The sequence below is a fragment of the Oreochromis niloticus genome, linkage group LG22 (genome assembly GCF_001858045.2).
Source record: "Oreochromis niloticus isolate F11D_XX linkage group LG22, O_niloticus_UMD_NMBU, whole genome shotgun sequence".
In the NCBI taxonomy this organism is placed as follows: Eukaryota; Metazoa; Chordata; class Actinopteri; order Cichliformes; family Cichlidae; genus Oreochromis; species Oreochromis niloticus.
The window spans coordinates 30,381,724-30,400,328 of record NC_031985.2 but is presented as its reverse complement, the minus strand read 5'-3'; the positions used below and the strand labels follow the sequence as shown (position 1 = coordinate 30,400,328).

The window sequence follows — 18,605 nt, the reverse complement described above, 5'->3', positions numbered from 1 at the left end:
CTGACCAACCAGTGGTCATTTTCTCAGATGTGAGCATTTGCCACTTTCTCTTGTGTCAGGCTAAACAAGATATTAGTGAGCATCATTTTGGCTCCTGGAATATTTCAGTTGGCATTTTTTCACCATTTTCTGAAAATTCTTTATTGTTTGGGGAGATAATCTCTAGTAGCTGCTTTAAAAATGTGCAGCTTCACCCATCCAGTGTCGTGAAGGGATGTGAAATGTGATTGAGTTACTTCCATGTAAAGCCTCTACGTACAGCAGGTCCAATCCTCCTATATGTTCGTGCGTGAGTGGGGTTGGGAGCTGGGGGACTATCTCATCTATCTTGTGCGATATTGCATGTTTCTAACCTGCGGCAACACATGTTCATCTCAGGCGTAAGATCTTGGTTACACTGCATCCTGATGATAAGCTGATAGATGACACTTGCGTGAAAAGCCCAAATCTTGGCAATAAGCTTGTGTGGGATTTATCTCGGCCTCCAGAGATTTGATATTTTGGCTTCCCGAGGCTGGGAATGGATGTAGTTTTAAGAGGGAATTTTTGTTAATCTGCAGCAAACGCTTTAAGAATGGATGGGAATCCCTCTCTGCCATTGCATTGTTTCTGTGTCTGTGTGAGCACAGGAAGATAAACAGCGAGAAAACAGCTAGTCAAACAGGGAGTCATAGCGATGGATCATGCCCGTACAGTACTTGGGAACACACCACACATTTACTCTGCATCAGCAAACACACACATACACACACATTCACATGCAGCCTTTGGGAGCCACTGAACTGAGTTTGTCGCCGACCACAAATGAATTTCACCAACATGATGTAACACACTGTACTGTGATGATTGTGTTATCAGCAAGCAGAAAGGGAGGGGAAAAAATAAAGTACATTCTTGCTTTTCCTGTAACAACACTTTTTAACTCCAAGAACAAGTCTCAAGATTGTGTGCTCAATATTTGCACCGGTTTAATACAACAGTGTCATGTGACTGACGGCATTTCTCCTGGAAACAAAGAGAATGCAGGTAAATATTTTCAAAGAAAAAGCTTGAAAAGAGCTTGTCCAGTCGGAGCTAAAAAATGGTGCAAATAAAATCAAAAATGATCTTTTTCCTGTGCAATTGTGCAACAATGAACTGACTTCAGTGGGAGGACAGATGGTAGAGCGGCCAGGTTACAAGCTTTGAGGAGTTATGACCATTACTTTCATTTTTTATGGCACGAAATGACAAGAAAGCGATGGTGAAGTACAAACTGTGCACAGGCCAGAAACAGCTATCCATTGCTGCTAACCATAGACTGTATATAAAAGACGGTAGCATCACCCATTGATCTCTTGCACTCTGTGTTTTAAAGTCGTCTGGCTGCCATCGTGTTAGTTTTTTTAGAGCCAGAAGTGAAGTTATATAAACTAACATTGGAGTTCAGTTCGCCGGTTCACCTTTTGAAATGTGTTTGGCTGCAGCAGTAAGACATAGATTTTACTCATACATGCCAACCCTCCTGATTTTTCCGGGAGAATCCCGAATTTAAGTGCCCCTCCCGAAAATCTCCCGGAGCCACCATTCTCCCAAATTTCTCCCAATTTTCCACCCGGACAACAAAATTGAAAAACCATATCCCAGAATTCATAGCGCGGCCCAGCCAATAATGGTGGCAGCTACTTAGTTTTAATATTACTCTTATTAATCTCTCTGGGTCGCAAAATAAACTTTGAGCATATTTTCAGGTGAGAATGTAGCTGTGTAAACTTGAAATATCTGAGCTGGTGAGAACAGCAAACTCCTGGCACATCGTTTTCAAACCCCCGCGGTCTTCCGCTACTCACTTACATAACTTGAAAATGTTATTGTTTGGCTTTTTTCAGTGTTTTATTTGTTCGTGAGTAAATCGGTTTGGCTGAGATTAAAGTTAGACCGCGAAGGCTGGGTCATCAGGAGGATGCAGCCTCTGATTTTGGACACCCCCGCTGTTTCTGGACGGACAATAATAATGGTGACATTTAACTTATTTTATAAACAGACACTGTAAAATTCAAGTTTTTTGTATATATATATATATATATGTGTAGTTACGTTGAAACCAAGCACACCATTGTTTTTCTTGTGACATTACCAATAAGTTTGATGTGTCACATGGCCCTCTTCCTATTGAAAAAACAAAAGTTGTATCCAAGATGGCCGACTTCTAAATGGCCACCATGGTCACCACCCATCTTGAGGAGTTTGCCCCCTCACACATACTAATGTGCCACAAACAGGACTTTAATATCACCAACCATTCCCATTTTATTACGTGTATCCATATAAATGGCCCACCCTGTAGTTGGTGAATATTTGCAGACAAATCTTTCATGCAATCTTTCAGACAGCCACCTCAGTCTGCAAGCAACCAAAGCGATTACAAGGAGGTTTTTGGAAACCCATGGCATGAAGCTCCTGGTGCACAGCTTTTATGCTGATGTCAATATCAGAGGTTTGGAGCTCTGCAATTACAGAGTCAGCAGAGTGTTGGGTTGAGTTTCTGTGGTTCTTAAATATATATGTGCAATAATACTGTGTACAGTTGATCGTTGAGTATCTTGGACTGGAAGAAATTTCAAAAACTGACTTGTTGGTATCATCCTATTACAGTGAGCTCTTTAGAAGAACCTGTGCTAAAGAGGTAGACTACGTGAATGGGTGCTTGACCTCATTCAGCTGTGGCCGTGGGACCACAGCTGAATTCACCTGAATTCCTGAATTCAGAGATTAAGAGGTGTGGCCAAATATTGGGTATATGCTAATTAGTGCTAACTACCAGACTAATAAGAAGCACAACATTCTTGAAGGGTTTTTACTCATCATATACATCCACTAAAATGTCTCCAAAAGACACTAACAGCAGAAACACAGTGGACAGTTCAGTGACTCCAGTTACAGTTTCCAGGTGTCATTTAATCTATCAAAGATTTTGATTAACTGGAATTTCCACGTATTCAACTGAATATTTACGTCACAAAATAGATAAATGCCCCTCTCAGTGACAGTTTTGTGTGTGTGTGCACATGGGCATCAAGTACGATGTCAAGGTCTCATTCTGACGTTGCTTTTACGAGTCAGGCTCATGGGAAATACAACTCTGTCTGTAATCGTAGAAGACCTTGAGTTGGTCTTAACTCTCACATAACCATACACACTTTACTCTCTGCTACCTTCGCAGCTAAGAAATGAAAAATGTTAAGAAAGACTGTAATTTAGTCAGTCAAAGTTAATTTTCTGATTGACAAATGCATCATGTTTTTTTTTTGTTTTTAGCAGAAGCTGCAATTGACAGAGGAAATATATCCTCAAGAGTTGTGGTTTAATGAGATATGTGGAGGAGAAAGAAGAGAGGAAAAGTTAAAGATGGGAAAGTGTGCGTGAAAGAAGAACAAAGAGAGATTAGAAAAAGCGTCTTTTCAAGGGAAACACCAGGAGACATGTATGTGCTTAATTAGGGCCGGTATTAATGAAAGGAGAAGGATTAATTTGTAGGAGGTGAAGAGAAGATCTTAAGGAAGGAGAGAGCGAGAGCACAGCGAGAGAGAGCAACGACGAGGGGAAGATTTGTTCAAGTTGTAGCGTTTATAGTTATAAAGTGTAAAGAATATTTATGGCCTGTCTCTTTTTATTTCTTTCCTCTGGCCGTGCATGTGCGTCAGACACCCTGCTGTCAGCACCGCTCAATGTGACCATCAGAGAACTCGAGGTTAACTCTGCTGTGGTTACATGGGAAATCTTGGAGGGAGACCCTGTCATCGGATTCGCCATCACCCAACAGGTACCGCTGCATGTCTTGTAGGGCCCAACCGATACAGGATTTTTTAAGACCAATACAAATATCAATATTTGGTGATTTAGAGATGCGATTTGTCGGACGATATTTATATATTTTTTACTTTCAGACATACGTAACATAAGTAGATTTCGCTAACGTTTGTTATGTGTAATTCAATTCAATTTTATTTATTTAGCGCCAAATCACAACAAAAGTCGCCTCAAGGCGCTTCACAGGTACAGAGAAAAACCCAACAATCATATGACCCCCTATAAACAAGCACTTCGGCGACAGTGGGAAGGAAAAACTCCCTTTTAACAGGAAGAAACCTCCAGCAGAACCAGCCTCAGGGAGGGGCGGGGCCATCTGCTGCGATCGGTTGGGGTGAGAGAAGGAAAACAGGATGAAAGACATGCTGTGGAAGAGAGCCAGAGATTAATAACAAGTATGATTCAGTGCAGAGAGGTCTATTAACACATAGTGAGTGAGAAAGGTGACTGGAAAGGAAAAACTCAATGCATCATGGGAATCCCCGGCAGCCTACGTCTATTGCAGCATAACTAAGGGAGGATTCAGGGTCACCTGGTCCAGCCCTAACTATATGCTTTAGCAAAAAGGAAAGTTTTAAGCCTAATCTTGAAAGTAGAGATAGTGTCTGTCTCCCGAATCCAAACTGGAAGCTGGTTCCACAGAAGAGGGGCCTGAAAACTGAAGGCTCTGCCTCCCATTCTACTTTTAAATACTCTAGGAACAACAAGTAGGCCTGCAGTGCAAGAGCGAAGTGCTCTAATAGGGTGATATGGTACTACAAGGTCATTAAGATAAGATGGCGCCTGATTATTTAAGACCTTGTATGTGAGGAGCAGGATTTTGAATTCAATTCTGGATTTAACAGGAAGCCAATGAAGGGAAGCCAAAACAGGAGAAATCTGCTTTCTCTTTCTTGTCCCTGTCAGGACTCTTGCTGCAGCATTTTGGATTAGCTGAAGACTTTTCAGAGAGTTTTTAGGACATCCTGATAATAATGAATTACAGTAGTCCAGCCTGGAAGAAATAAATGCATGAACTAGTTTTTCAGCGTCACTCTGAGACAGGATATTTCTAACTTTAGAGGTGTTGCGCAAATGGAAGAAAGCAGTCTTACATATTTGTTTAATATGTGCGTTGAAGGACATGTCCCGGTCAAAAATGACTCCAAGGTTCCTCACAGTGTTACTGGAGGCCAAGGTAATGCCATCCAGAGTAAGAATCTGCTTAGATCCCATATTTCTAAGATTTTCAGGGCCGAGTACAATAACCTCAGTTTTATCTGAATTAAGAACCAGAAAGTTAGCGGCCAATCAAGTCTTTATGTCTTTAAGGCATTCCTGCAGTTTAACTAATTGGTGTGTGTTACCTGGCTTCATGGACAGATAGAGCTGCGTGTCATCTGCATAGCAGTGAAAATTTATGCTATGTCTTCTAATGATGCTGCCTAAGGGAAGCATGTATAATGTAAACAGAATTGGTCCTAGCACTGAACCCTGTGGAACACCATAATTGACCTTAGTGTGTGAAGAGGACTCTCCATTTACATGTACAAATTGGTGTCTATTAGATAGATATGATACAAACCACTGCAGTGCAGTACCTGTAATACCTACAGCATGTTCTAATCGCTCTAATAGGATATTATGGTCAACAGTATCGAACGCAGCACTGAGGTCTAGCAGGACAAGCACAGAGATGAGTCCACTGTCAGAGGCCATAAGAAGATCATTTGTAATCTTCACTAAAGCTGTTTCTGTGCTGTGATGAGCTCTGAAACCTGACTGAAACTCTTCAAATAAGCCATTCCTCTGCAGATGATCTGTTAGCTGTTTGACAACTACTCTTTCAAGGATGTTTGATATGAAAGGAAGGTTGGAGATTGGCCTGTAATTAGCTAAGACAGCTGGGTCTAGAGATGGCTTTTTGAGTAAAGGTTTAACTACAGCCACCTTGAAGGCCTGTGGTACATAGCCGATTATTAGAGATAGGTTGATCATATTTAAGATCGAAGAATTAATTAATGGCAGGACTTCTTTGAGCAGTTTTGTAGGAATGGGGTCTAAAAGACACGTTGATGGTTTGGAGGAAGTAATTATTGAAGTTAACTCAGAAAGATCAATTGGAGAAAAAGAGTCTAACTTAACATCAATGGTACTAAAAGTAGCTGTAGATAAGATTACATCTGTGGGATGATTATTGGTAATTTTTTCTCTAATGATAAAACTTTTATTTGTGAAGAAGTTCATGAAGTCATTACTAGTTAACATTAAAGGGATTGTTGGCTCAGTAGAGCTGACTTTTTGTCAGCCTGGCTACAGTGCTGAAGAGAAACCTGGGGTTGTTCTTATTTTCTTCAATCAGTGACGAATAGTAAGATGTTCTGGCTTTGCGGAGGGCTTTCTTATAAAGCAACAAACTATTTCTCCAGGCTAAATGATGATCCTCTAAATTTGTGACACGCCATTTCCTCTCCAGCTTACGAGTTATCTGCTTTAGGCTACGTGTTTGAGAATTATACCACGGAGTCAGGTACTTCTGATTTGAGACCTTAGTTTTCACAGGAGCTACAGTATCCAGAGTCGTACGTAGTGAGGAGGTAAAATTATTAACAAGATAATCGACCTCTGTTGGAGTAGCGTTCAGATAGCTGCTCTGCTCTATGTTGGTACAGGGCATTGAAGATGATAACAGTGGGTGGATTATATCCTTAAACTTAGTTACAGCGCTTTCAGAAAGACATCTCCTGTGATAAAGTCTACTCTCCACTGCTGTGTAATCAATTATTGTAAATGTGAATGTTATCAGGAAATGATCAGACAGCTGAGGGTTTTCAGGAAACACTGTTAAATGTTCAGTTTCTATGCCATATGTTAAAACAAGATCTAGAGTGTGATTAAAGTGGTGGGTGGGTTCTTTTACATTTTGAGAGAAGCCAATTGAGTCTAATAACAGATTAAATGCCATGTTGAGGCTGTCATTTTTAGCATCTACATGGATGTTAAAATCACCCACAATTATTATTTTATCTGAGCTGAGCACTAAATCAGATAAAAAGTCTGAGAAATCAGAGAGAAACTCTGTGTAAGGCCCAGGTGGACGATAGATGATAACAAGTAAGACTGGTTTCTGAGTTTTACAGCTGGGGTGGACAAGGCTAAGCATCAGGCTTTCAAATGAATTAAAAGTCTGTCTTGGTCTTTCGTTAATTAATAGACTGGTGTGAAAAATTGCTGCCACACCTCCCCCTCGGTCTGTGCTTCGAGATTTCTGGTAGTTAGAATGACTCGGGGGTGTTGATTCATTTAAACTAACATAATCATCCGGCTGCAACCAGGTTTCTGTAAGGCAGAGTAAATCAATTTGTTGATCAATTATTAAGTCATGTACTAACAGAGACTTGGAGGAGAGAGACCTAATGTTTAATAATCCACATTTCACTGTTTTACTCTTTGTTCAGATGTGGATACTGTATTGTTCTTTCTTTGTGATTTTTTATGTTTAAGTTGTTTATTGCTGGATTTTAGTTTGTTTTTTGTCTGTTTGGGAGCTGACACAGTCTCAATGGAGATGGGTTTTTGGGGGGGGGTAGCAGGAGGAGAGAAGCTGCAGAGAGGCGTGTAAGACTGCAACTCTGCTTCCTGGTCCCAACTCTGGATAGTCATATTTTGGGGGGTTTAATAAATTGGTCCATATTTCTAGAAATGAGAGCTGCTCCATCCAAAGTGGGATGGATGCCGTCTCTCCTAACAAGACCAGGTTTCCTCCAGAAGGTTTGCCAATTATCTATGAAGCCCATATCGTTTCTGGGCTTCATAGATAGTAGTTGTTTATGAGCCCCTGATAAGATGATATGACGATGCAATTCAAAAATAATCTCATTTCATTGTCACAAGCCATGGATTGCGCATTTACATTCTGCCCAGCTATGCTCGGATCAGCTGGTTTGTGTTTGCGTGACAGAGTTACAGAGTGCCCTCTGCTGGACAAACTATGCAACACAAATATATTGGCAAATGCCTAATAACGCCCTACATATTGCCGATGCTGATATATTGTTATATAGTACAGTGGCTTGCAAAAGTATTCGGCCCCCTTGAATTTTTCCACATTTTGTCACATTACAGCCACAAACATGAATCAATGTTATTGGAATTCCACGTGAAAGACCAATACAAAGTGGTGTACACGTGAGAAGTGGAACGAAAATCATACATGATTCCAAACATTTTTTACAAATAAATAACTGCAAAGTGGGGTGTGCATAATTATTCAGCCCCCTGAGTCAATACTTTGTAGAACCACCTTTTGCTGCAATTACAGCTGCCAGTCTTTTAGGGTATGTCTCTACCAGCTTTGCACATCTAGAGACTGAAATTCTTGCCCATTCTTCTTTGCAAAACAGCTCCAGCTCAGTCAGATGAGATGGCAGTTTTCACATCTTTCCACAGATTGTCGATTGGATTTAGACACCAGACAGGTCAGGGATAAAGTTACTGAGAAATTTAAAGCAGGCTTAGGCTACAAAAAGATTTCCCAAGCCTTTAACATCCCACGGAGCACTGTTCAAGCCATCATTCAGAAATGGAAGGAGTATGGCACAACTGTAAACCTACCAAGACAAGGCCGTCCACCTAAACTCACAGGCCGAACAAGGAGAGCGCTGATCAGAAATGCAGCCAAGAGGCCCATGGTGACTCTGGAGGAGCTGCAGAGATCTACAGCTCAGGTGGGGGAATCTGTCCATAGGACAACTATTAGTCGTGCACTGCACAAAGTTGGCCTTTATGGAAGAGTGGCAAGAAGAAAGCCATTGTTAACAGAAAACCATAAGAAGTCCCGTTTGCAGTTTGCCACAAACATGTGGGGGACACAGCAAACATGTGGAAGAAGGTGCTCTGGTCAGATGAGACCAAAATGGAACTTTTTGGCCAAAATGCAAAACGCTATGTGTGGCGGAAAACTAACACTGCACATCACTCTGAACACACCATCCCCACTGTCAAATATGGTGGTGGCAGCATCATGCTCTGGGGGTGCTTCTCTTCAGCAGGGGCAGGGAAGCTGGTCAGAGTTGATGGGAAGATGGATGGAGCCAAATACAGGGCAATCTTGGAAGAAAACCTCTTGGAGTCTGCAAAAGACTTGAGACTGGGGCGGAGGTTCACCTTCCAGCAGGACAACGACCCTAAACATAAAGCCAGCGCAACAATGGAATGGTTTAAAACAAAACATATCCATGTGTTAGAATGGCCCAGTCAAAGTCCAGATCTAAATCCAATCGAGAATCTGTGGCAAGATCTGAAAACTGCTGTTCACAAATGCTGACCATCTAATCTGACTGAGCTGGAGCTGTTTAGCAAAGAAGAATGGGCAAGGATTCCAGTCTCTAGATGTGCAAAGCTGGTAGAGACATACCCTAAAAGACTGGCAGCTGTAATTGCAGCAAAAGGTGGTTCTACAAAGTATTGACTCAGGGGGCTGAATAATTACGCACACCCCACTCTGCAGTTATTTATTTGTAAAAAATGTTTGGAATCATGAATGATTTTCGTTCCACTTCTCACGTGTACACCACTTTGTATTGGTCTTTCACGTGGAATTCCAATAACATTGATTCATGTTTGTGGCTGTAATGTGGCAAAATGTGGAAAAATTCAAGGGGGCCGAATACTTTTGCAAGCCACTGTATATATGTTGTTCAGGCTCTAATGTGTTGTGTGAGTATGTTATGTGTGGAGAGCGAGTCAAAAATGATGGCTTAATCAAACGGAGTAAGACTTTTATATAGTGTAACCCCATTCCTAGCATATCAGTACTCCTGGAATTCTGAGTTCTGATTTGGTACTAATACTTTGGCTTTGGGTATCTGCTAAATATGCCAGTGCTGCACTTGGATCCTGCAGCAGGCCAATGATCCGAAACACACCAGCAACCTCGGAATCCTCCACCTTTAAAACCGGTCTTTAAGTCTGACGTCATTAGCCGTTTCCAGGCCCAAACTTCACTTCTGGCCCTAAATTCAAAGGAACACTGCGGCATCACTGAAAGTTAAAAACTGTCTAAATTCTTTCATCTTTAATAAAATGATCAGTGTTGCTGCTTTACCAGGTGTAACAATTAAGCTTAACATCCAAACATCCATGAAAACAGAATTTATGAAATTTAGCAGAGTTAGAAGTTAGCAGGAAGTTAGCTCGCTAGTTTCCACCCAAAAATAATATACCATGTTCTGACTGAGGGAGTTCTGAATAAATTAAAACGTACAGCTCTGCTATCACTTCCGACTTAAATGAAGACAGAAAACTAAACAGTAGTGACGTTTGTAGGGTTACTGAAGTTGGGCTAACTGGTATGTAATGATGTGCTATGTGATGGCTAGCTACACAGCTGTGGTTAGCATAATATAAACACATTAGCACAGTGAAGCTGAAGGATGAACGCTATCTTTTTTCCACTTGATAAAAGTTAATGTGAGGGTTCCTGATGGTTAGCGACAAATGCAGTTGCTGGATGCTGTAAACGGACCAAACTTCAGTCAGGAGACAACTGAGATAATCCATCCACAATATGAGGTTAGTCATTAATATACTGCTGGATTGGCTGGGCTCTAGTTACATTGTAAGGTTTTAAAACGTGAGCTTTAAAATGAATAATGGTAGATCAAAAAAAAAAGCTGAAAATATGTCACAACTTTAACAAAAGTGCTTCTGTATACAGTGAAAATGTTGTCATTCAGATGTCAGTCAGTGATCACTGACTTTTTTTAGGGGCTTGTTCAGATTGAATAGAACAAGATACAAAGCATTAAAACATGTTAAAAACACAACAGCCTTAATAAACACAGAGTAGTTTGGACCCGGAAGCCGGGTTCATACGTCATCACTTAAAGACCGGATAGCTTAAGAAAAACAAAATGAATACCTTGGAGTGTCAATGTCCTGACCTGAATCCGATTGAGATGCTGTGACACGACCTTAAAAAGGCAGTTCATGCTAGAAAACCCTCCAATGTGGCTGGATTACAACAATTCTGCAAAGATGCGTGGGCCAAAATTCCTCCACAGCTGTAAAAGACTCAATGCCAGTTGTCACAAACGCTTGATTGCAGTTGTTGCTGCTAAGGGTGGCCCAACCAGCTATTAGGTTCAGGGGGCAATCACTTTTTCACACAGATGCATGTAGGTTTGACACAACTGAGGAAGCTCCTCAGTTGTGTCAAACCATTTGAAAACGGTTTCTGGCTTACTCAAAAACTACTGCTTAGGAAAAACAAAACACTATAGGCATCGTAGGCATGAATGACCCCCCCAAACTGTTCTCCTGCTACCAAATGGTGTATTGTTGCTACTGTAAACAATACAGAACAGAACTGAGTAGATTAGACCGTTGTCATCTTGGTTAAAATTGGGCTGGAGCAATTCAGGACCGCATTCTGGTATGGAGTTAAATACAAAATAATGTCAAACAAGTTCATTTTTGACTGATGCCATGGGGACAGTTAAGTCACCACATGGTCCCACCTGCCCACATACTTTTCTCTTTTTCATCACTGTCACTGCATCCATGCTGCAGATGTCAGTAAAGTTGAGTCTGTGGCACTTCAGCAATATATAGCTCTACTCAAGGGAAGCGAGAATAAACAGAGTAACTTTTTTTTAAAAATTTAAATGCAATGTGTCAGACAGCTCAACAAACAAACAAACCATTTCTGTGGTAGGTAACGACTGCTCAGCAGGTGACATTTGATAAACTGGAAATGTAAATTTTAATCACACATCAGATCTGTACATGTGTTGCTGAAGTTATTAGGTTATTTCATATTGTGAAACAGCTTTGACAACACGTTAAATGATAATTTAAATGTTATTCAGAGGTCATATATCGTTGCTACTTTAAGTCCAGGATAGCTGCAGAGATGTAAGAGAGTGAGAGAGAATAAAGATGGTGGTAAAAATATAACTTCCACAAGGAAAAAGCTTTAAAAACCTTATTTTTGGGCAAAGTCTGTAAAACGTTAATTTATTTTTGACAATTCTAGACATAGGATAATCTAGACATGCAGTTTTTGACCACTGAAATGAAGTTCATTTAGATAATGCTTCAAAATAACAGGACTTACTTCTAAAAGGAGCCATCAGTCATCTGCTTACATGTTGTAGAATTGAACCCACAAAGAGCAGCAAACCTCAGAACAAGCAGCAGCAAAGGCCTGCTAACCACAGCCTGTTCACCAAACAAATCTACTACAGATCACAGTCCAGTAATTATGTCACTTATTACTAAGCGAGTCATATCCCCACTTGTCCTGTTACACCAGAACTTAGGGTTGCACCACCTGCCAAATAGCATTTTAACCCCTGTTTGTCACCAATGTCCAATTATTGGATATTCGGATCCCTACTTTAGATATCAATATCAAATAAAAGCCCATGAATCTGTTTATAATTAATTTTTAAAAAGTATCTGTATTGATTGTTGCTAGAAGATCATCAGATTTGAGGTTTTCTTCACAGTTAAAAAAGTCCAGGGATAGTTGTCTGTACATCTATTGGCTAATGGCTAATTCCACATATAGTGTGAAATATGGCACCTTCAAACCACAGGTTTAACATAAATAAACACCAAAAAAAAAGCATGTGAAATCCAAAGTCAGAAAATCATAGCTGAAAAAAAATACCAGAAACTCGTATTTGGCCGTATTGCCAAATACAAATCCAACCTTCCCAAATGCACATGTAGATACACGTATGAGGAGAAGCTGGGGTGAAGGTGGGTTGCAAAGAAGCTTGCAGATGCACAGCAACTGCAAGACAATGCGACTTAAATAACGTGCCGTATATGAGATTTTCCGGTTGGTTTTATATTAGAGAGTTCTCTAGGCCAGTTTCTAGTTCAGTTTCTGAGGCCACATTGTTTAAGATCCTCTTTCAAATATGCTTTTTCAAATGCATCTCCTGTCTACATGAAGTTTTAATGGTTTAAGAAATCTGCTTCTTTAATTGCCTGGTAAACAAAAGTGCCCCCAAGGTGCCTTACTTTTAATCTAGCAGGAGCCAATTGACCTGAGCAAGCAGCCCTAGCTGGATAATAATGTACATTTCTAGCGGAGTGTACACTGCCAGAGAGGCTCTCTCTCCCCCTCTCTCTCTCTTTCTTTATGCTTAATTACATTGTAAAAAAAAACCCAGAAGGCTTTATTTCAGCATTTTCCTTTCTATTAACCAAGAGAGACGTGTTTGCATTTGCACCACATCAGACCTAACCAGGAAAATTGGACTTTGCCACTAGAAATCTGAACTTGATAAAGCGTGCACCCTGGGAATGTTCACTAACAAGAAGAAAGGAAGTATTGCTAAGCCTATTATTTTAAGTGAATATATATATATGGAAATGTCACCCTTTTCATGCCAAAGAATTCACAAGTGGGTACTGGCATATCGGGGGAAAAAAACTAATACAAAATGTACACTTCTGCCTTTCTGATCTTTGTGCTTCTGCAGAAGAAGGATGTACGCATGCTGAGGTTCATCCAGGAAGTGAACACCACCACACGCTCCTGTGCATTGTGGGATCTGGATGAGGACACCGAGTACATCGTCCACGTTCAGAGTATTAGCATGGGAGGAAGCAGCCCTCCAAGTCAGCCTGTACTATTCAGAACGCCAAAAGAGTCCGAGAAGATGGCTTCCAAAAGCCCTGGTGAGAGAGAGAATAATACTTTTTTTAAAATTTCAGAATCTAGATATTTTAAAGGCTAACCCTGGGTGAAAACTTTACCACTGCCTTGTCGCCAATTTTCTCTTTGCTTGCGTAAAGTTTCCCAAATTTTTCTCGTAGTTTCTCATTCGAATCTGTCCCTTTGAAATGCTGTATTCTTCCGATGTTTCTCAGCCAGACACAACCTTCGTATGTGTGCTTTACTTCCACAGCACATGCTACAAACACACTCATATGAATCAATAATTTAAATTCTGTGCATGCAAATCTATAAGAGCATGCTGACAAAGCAATCGTGTATCAACATAAGGACACTCGAATGGAGGAAACCAACATTCTGTTCGCCTATCCTTCCCCTGCTGACGAACATAGATCTAAATCTGCCCGTTCACAGGTAGGAGCACTTTAATAGCAGCTTTTAAACACAGACAATAACACGGAGGGCTAATCTTCTCTTAATGTTTCATCATCACAAAAAGAGTCTCTTTTTTTGACAGTTAAATCCAACAAAACACAGGAATTGCCATCAATGCTAGAGTCCCTCCCACCTCCTATTCGATGTATTGTTCTCACTCACCAGCACAGAGGCTGCTGTTATCAGGAGCGCCTTGCACTGCTTCCAATTTTATCATGTCCGACCCAGTTATTGTGCCAAAAGCAGCTGCTTCAGAGGGACACGGCGAATGCTAAACGCTCATCAGCAGCAAAGTGATAAGAGTGGAAACAGGAGACATTAGGGAGCGGTGTATTCCCTGGAAACACCACAGTGAGGGAGCTTGCTGAGGGCCTTGTGAGGCAGAAATGTGTTGATAAGTGGTCTAGAGTATGAAAAATCAAAGCGAAATCTATCTGAACATATGTAAGCAGTAAAAAAAAGCAAGATATTAGTATGAGGGGCCGTACAAGCCAAAATTCATTCTTTCACTCTCACACACATACATTCTTCGTTCACACACATATATTTTCACTCTCACATACATATATTTTCACTCTCACACACATACATTCTTCTCTCACACACATATATTTTCACTCTCACATACATATATTTTCACTCTCACACACATACATTCTTCTTTCACACACATATATATTTTCACTCTCACATACATACATTTTCATTTATGCATTCCTACATTTTGCTCTCATTTACATGCATTCAATATGCATTTAATCTCACAAATAATATATGTATGTAAGCAGAGAATGCATACATGTCAGAAGAAAATATATGTATGTGAATGAAAGAGTATAGTGGAAACGGAAGGAGTTTAATGGAAACGGAAGGCTGGGTGTCTGTACCGCTGTGATTGGCTGAGAAGCACGCGCGGGTCACTTTCAAGTGTCTGACAGCATGGAGGGGGGAGAAGAAACTCGAGTTCTTCAGCAAGCTATCGGGGTTTTAAGAAATATTTTATCATCTCCTGAAACGGTCACATCGTTGTCCTCGTCACTTGATCGAGATGGGACGGGCTCAACTTTTTTTTTTACGTGCGCTCAGAATAGTGGCACAAAAATAACTCCACAGTAACCCACAAAGAGTAATATTTCAAACTCCGCCACTCTGTGCTTCTCTGCCACTGCCTCGTTTGGAGTTTTGGACGAAATGGATTCTGGGATATTGCATTTCGTCATTTCGAGCTGATTGGAGACCAGAACAGCCAATCAGATATTTTTGCATCCAAGTCTGTGATTGGCTGGTTTTGTGGCACAAAAATAACGCCATAGGTCACAAAATAAACTTTTAAGATATTTTCATGCGAGAATGGTGCTGTGTAAACTTCAAATATCTGCTTGATTCATCAAGACATCACATATTTCCATAAGTGCTCTAACATTTTCGGAGATGCCTGTTACCTATGGCCTTATTTTTGTCCCACTATTCTGAGCGCACGTAAAAAAAGTTTGCAGGTGCAAGTGTTGCATTTTGAGGAGAAATTTATTTTGAGCGAAGAAAAGCTGAATTTGAGCGAACAAAATTCATTGCCGCGTGCAAAAACTGTATTTCAGTGTTTGCTATTATCCATACACACACACAATAGCAGCCCCTCTCGCTCAGTTTTTGTATTTGCGCTCACGCTCTCAACATTTCTGCCCGTGCGCGCTCAACTCTTTGTGTACGCTGTTATATTGTGCCACGAAACCACAATATAACAGATGGTGATTTTTCATTCTTATGTTTGTTTGTTTTTGTAATGGTATAAACAATGAAAGGTGGTGGATTAGCCAATTGGTCATGATCAACTCTGGGCTGGACCAATTACAATACATCCGTATTGAGAGGAAAAACAACGCGATTAGTCCCGTACTTCAGCTAGAATGAAAAAAGACAAAGCTGGAGTTATTCTGTCTTTACGTTGCACAGCTGCCTCTTCTCCCCTCATTCTCTCCCCTCCCTCCCTCTCCTGTTGCTACTTCAATCATGAAACCGATCAATGATCAGCTGATCGTCTTTCTTGTTTGTTTATCTCCCACTTTGCGCCAGAAAGAGGAAACCAGCGGATGTCGCGCTAAACAACAGCAGCACGTTCAAGCTTGATAAGCTGTTAGAATTTATTTAAAATTAATTTCTAGTATCAGCTGATGTTTGCTGGAGCCAGAGCTGTAAAAACTGCTGCTCATGGTATCGGTTTGGAAACATGAAGGTGATACAAATCATGCATATATACCAACAAGACAGTGTACATCACTGTCACAACAGCGTTTGTTTTAGTTCAAAGGCTTTATGGTTTTTCCTATAATACCTGGTGGTGTAGTCGGTGATTTTTTGTCAGTTGAGCTTTATATATTATGTTTAACCCGAGTGACCACCCGGTCAGCTGGTGGGTAACTATGGCGTTATTTTTGTGCCACTATTCTGAGCGCACGTAAAAAAAAAAGTTGAGCCCGTCCCATCTCGATCAAGTGACGAGGACAACGATGTGACCGTTTCAGGAGATGATAAAATATTTCTTAACACCCCGATAGCTTGCTGAAGAACTCGAGTTTCTTCTCCCCCCTCCATGCTGTCAGACACTTGAAAGTGACCCGCGCGTGCTTCTCAGCCAATCACAGCGGTACAGACACCCAGCCTTCCGTTTCCATTAAACTCCTTCCGTTTCCACTATACTCTTTCATTCACATACATATATTTTCTTCTGACATGTATGCATTCTCTGTTTACATACATATATTATTTGTGAGATTAAATGCATATTGAATGCATGTAAATGAGAGCAAAATGTAGGAATGCATAAATGAAAATGTATGTATGTGAGAGTGAAAATATATATGTGTGTGAAAGAAGAATGTATGTGTGTGAGAGTGAAAATATATGTATGTGAGAGTGAAAGAATGAATTTTGGCTTGTACGGCCCCTCATATATTAGTACATTTTTCACTAGCGCAGACAAAGAGTGATTTTTAAGCCAGCTGATTGTTATATGACTGTTAACATTTAATTTCTTGGTGTTTAACAGCAGCAACAGGGGCAAACTTGAAATTCTTGGTGATTGATGACACAGTAGGTTCTTAATTTCAAGATATGTATGCGGGTAGACGTGGGCAGATTTATCAGCACTGCGACCACCCATTTTCTGTGGGCAGATTTTGTCCCCTGTAGCTAGGCAGGTAATTAAGTTAAGCTGCGTGAGCTGGCCACGTCCAGCTGACTATATAATGCTTCCAGCTGACTTCATTTTAAATCGAGACTCATGTAAAAAAGGGTCTCACATACTTTATGGACTTCATGAGTAACTGCATGTCCCTGAATAAACAAAAACAAATTTTTACCACATGACGTTGCACTTAAATGATATGGAAATGATACTTTTGGCTATTTAATAATATCCTGTATATAAAAGATGGCAATGGCCACCCATTGGTGTATGGACTCTTTCTTTTTTAGCCTCAAGTCATTTTTTAATTCTTGGCCTTTTTTTTTGAGCTGCAAGTGACCAAATTTTAAAGACAGGCTGTGCTGCCGAGTTATTAGGTAGCAATGTGTAACGAGCACAGTGTATCCTGTGATTAGATATTCGCTAATTCTTGTTAACATACGGATACATAAAAAAAGAAACAAAATGCAAGAACTTCAGTCACTAAAAGACATCTTAGATGGTCTGTTAGTAAAGTTAACCAAGTCATGTTATTAGTCAGATTAAAATGCTTTGAACTCTCTTGAATTAGTTGATCTAGCATTTATAAAGCTGCCTCCCTGTCACTCAAAGCACACGTGGCCCTAATAATGCATAACTTTGAGCCTTAAGCCTAATAAAGTTTTATACCCTGTGTTGCATTGAAGAGGAAATTACCCAAAGAAACGGAAACAATTTTTTATACCTGGCTGATAAAATGTTCATTTTAAGTTGAGTATTTTAACAACTTACCTCAAGAGGAAGTGACTTACTTTTAGAGTCTGCCTCAAGTGGCCATCCAAGGAACTGCATTTTTTTTTTTTTTTGCACTTGTGTGTTGGGCCTTGTTTTATTACTAAAGTTTGGCAATTAGCTTAAATAAGTATATAATTAAAAGAAAAGAAAAAAGATCTAAACTAAAATTTTCATACTGTAGCTGATTTCACGCCATTTTAGCATAAAGAGACACTCAAAGCTTGGCGAAACAATCTGATAATCAGAAGGTTAAGGTTGGTTAACATTCTTTGGACAATTACTGTTTTGAATAGAGTTTTAATTGTTGGTCATAGTGACAAAGATTATGGACTAAATTTAGGGATTTCTCAAAATGGCTACAGCTAATGTCTTCAGCCTTGTTAAAAAATCGAGGTTACAAATCTTAATGGCGATGGACATTTTTGTTATGTTTCAGTGTACGTGAGGTCATGTGATGGCGATGTGTAGTGCGAAAGTTTGTCTTGATGTTTAGGGGCTCTGACTTTGATGGAAGTTTCTTGTCTGCCTATAGTGTCGTGCATGTGTGTGTGTTGGTGGAAGCATTCATTAGCTGCCCTGATTAAATCTCCCAGCCATTACTGCTCTGCTCCCCTTCTAAGCGGGTATTAATCAGCCTGACAGGATTTAGTATCTGTAGGCGCAAAGCAACACAACAGGAAGCCTGCCTGG

At 40.3% G+C, this 18,605-nt stretch overlaps 1 protein-coding gene across 2 annotated transcripts in view; it reads left to right on the top strand.

Moving 5' to 3' along the window:
- Positions 1-18,605, top strand: part of fndc5b (fibronectin type III domain containing 5b) — a 38,996-nt gene that overhangs the window by 1,038 nt on the left and 19,353 nt on the right. The window contains exons 2-3 of one of the 2 annotated variants that reach the window (XM_003443812.5): positions 3,684-3,802; positions 13,329-13,527. In XM_003443812.5, coding sequence (XP_003443860.1) covers positions 3,684-3,802; positions 13,329-13,527 — 318 coding nt within the window. Of the gene's footprint in view, positions 1-3,665; positions 3,803-13,328; positions 13,528-18,605 lie in introns of both variants that reach the window. The other variant, XM_025902363.1, reaches the window with a different exon arrangement.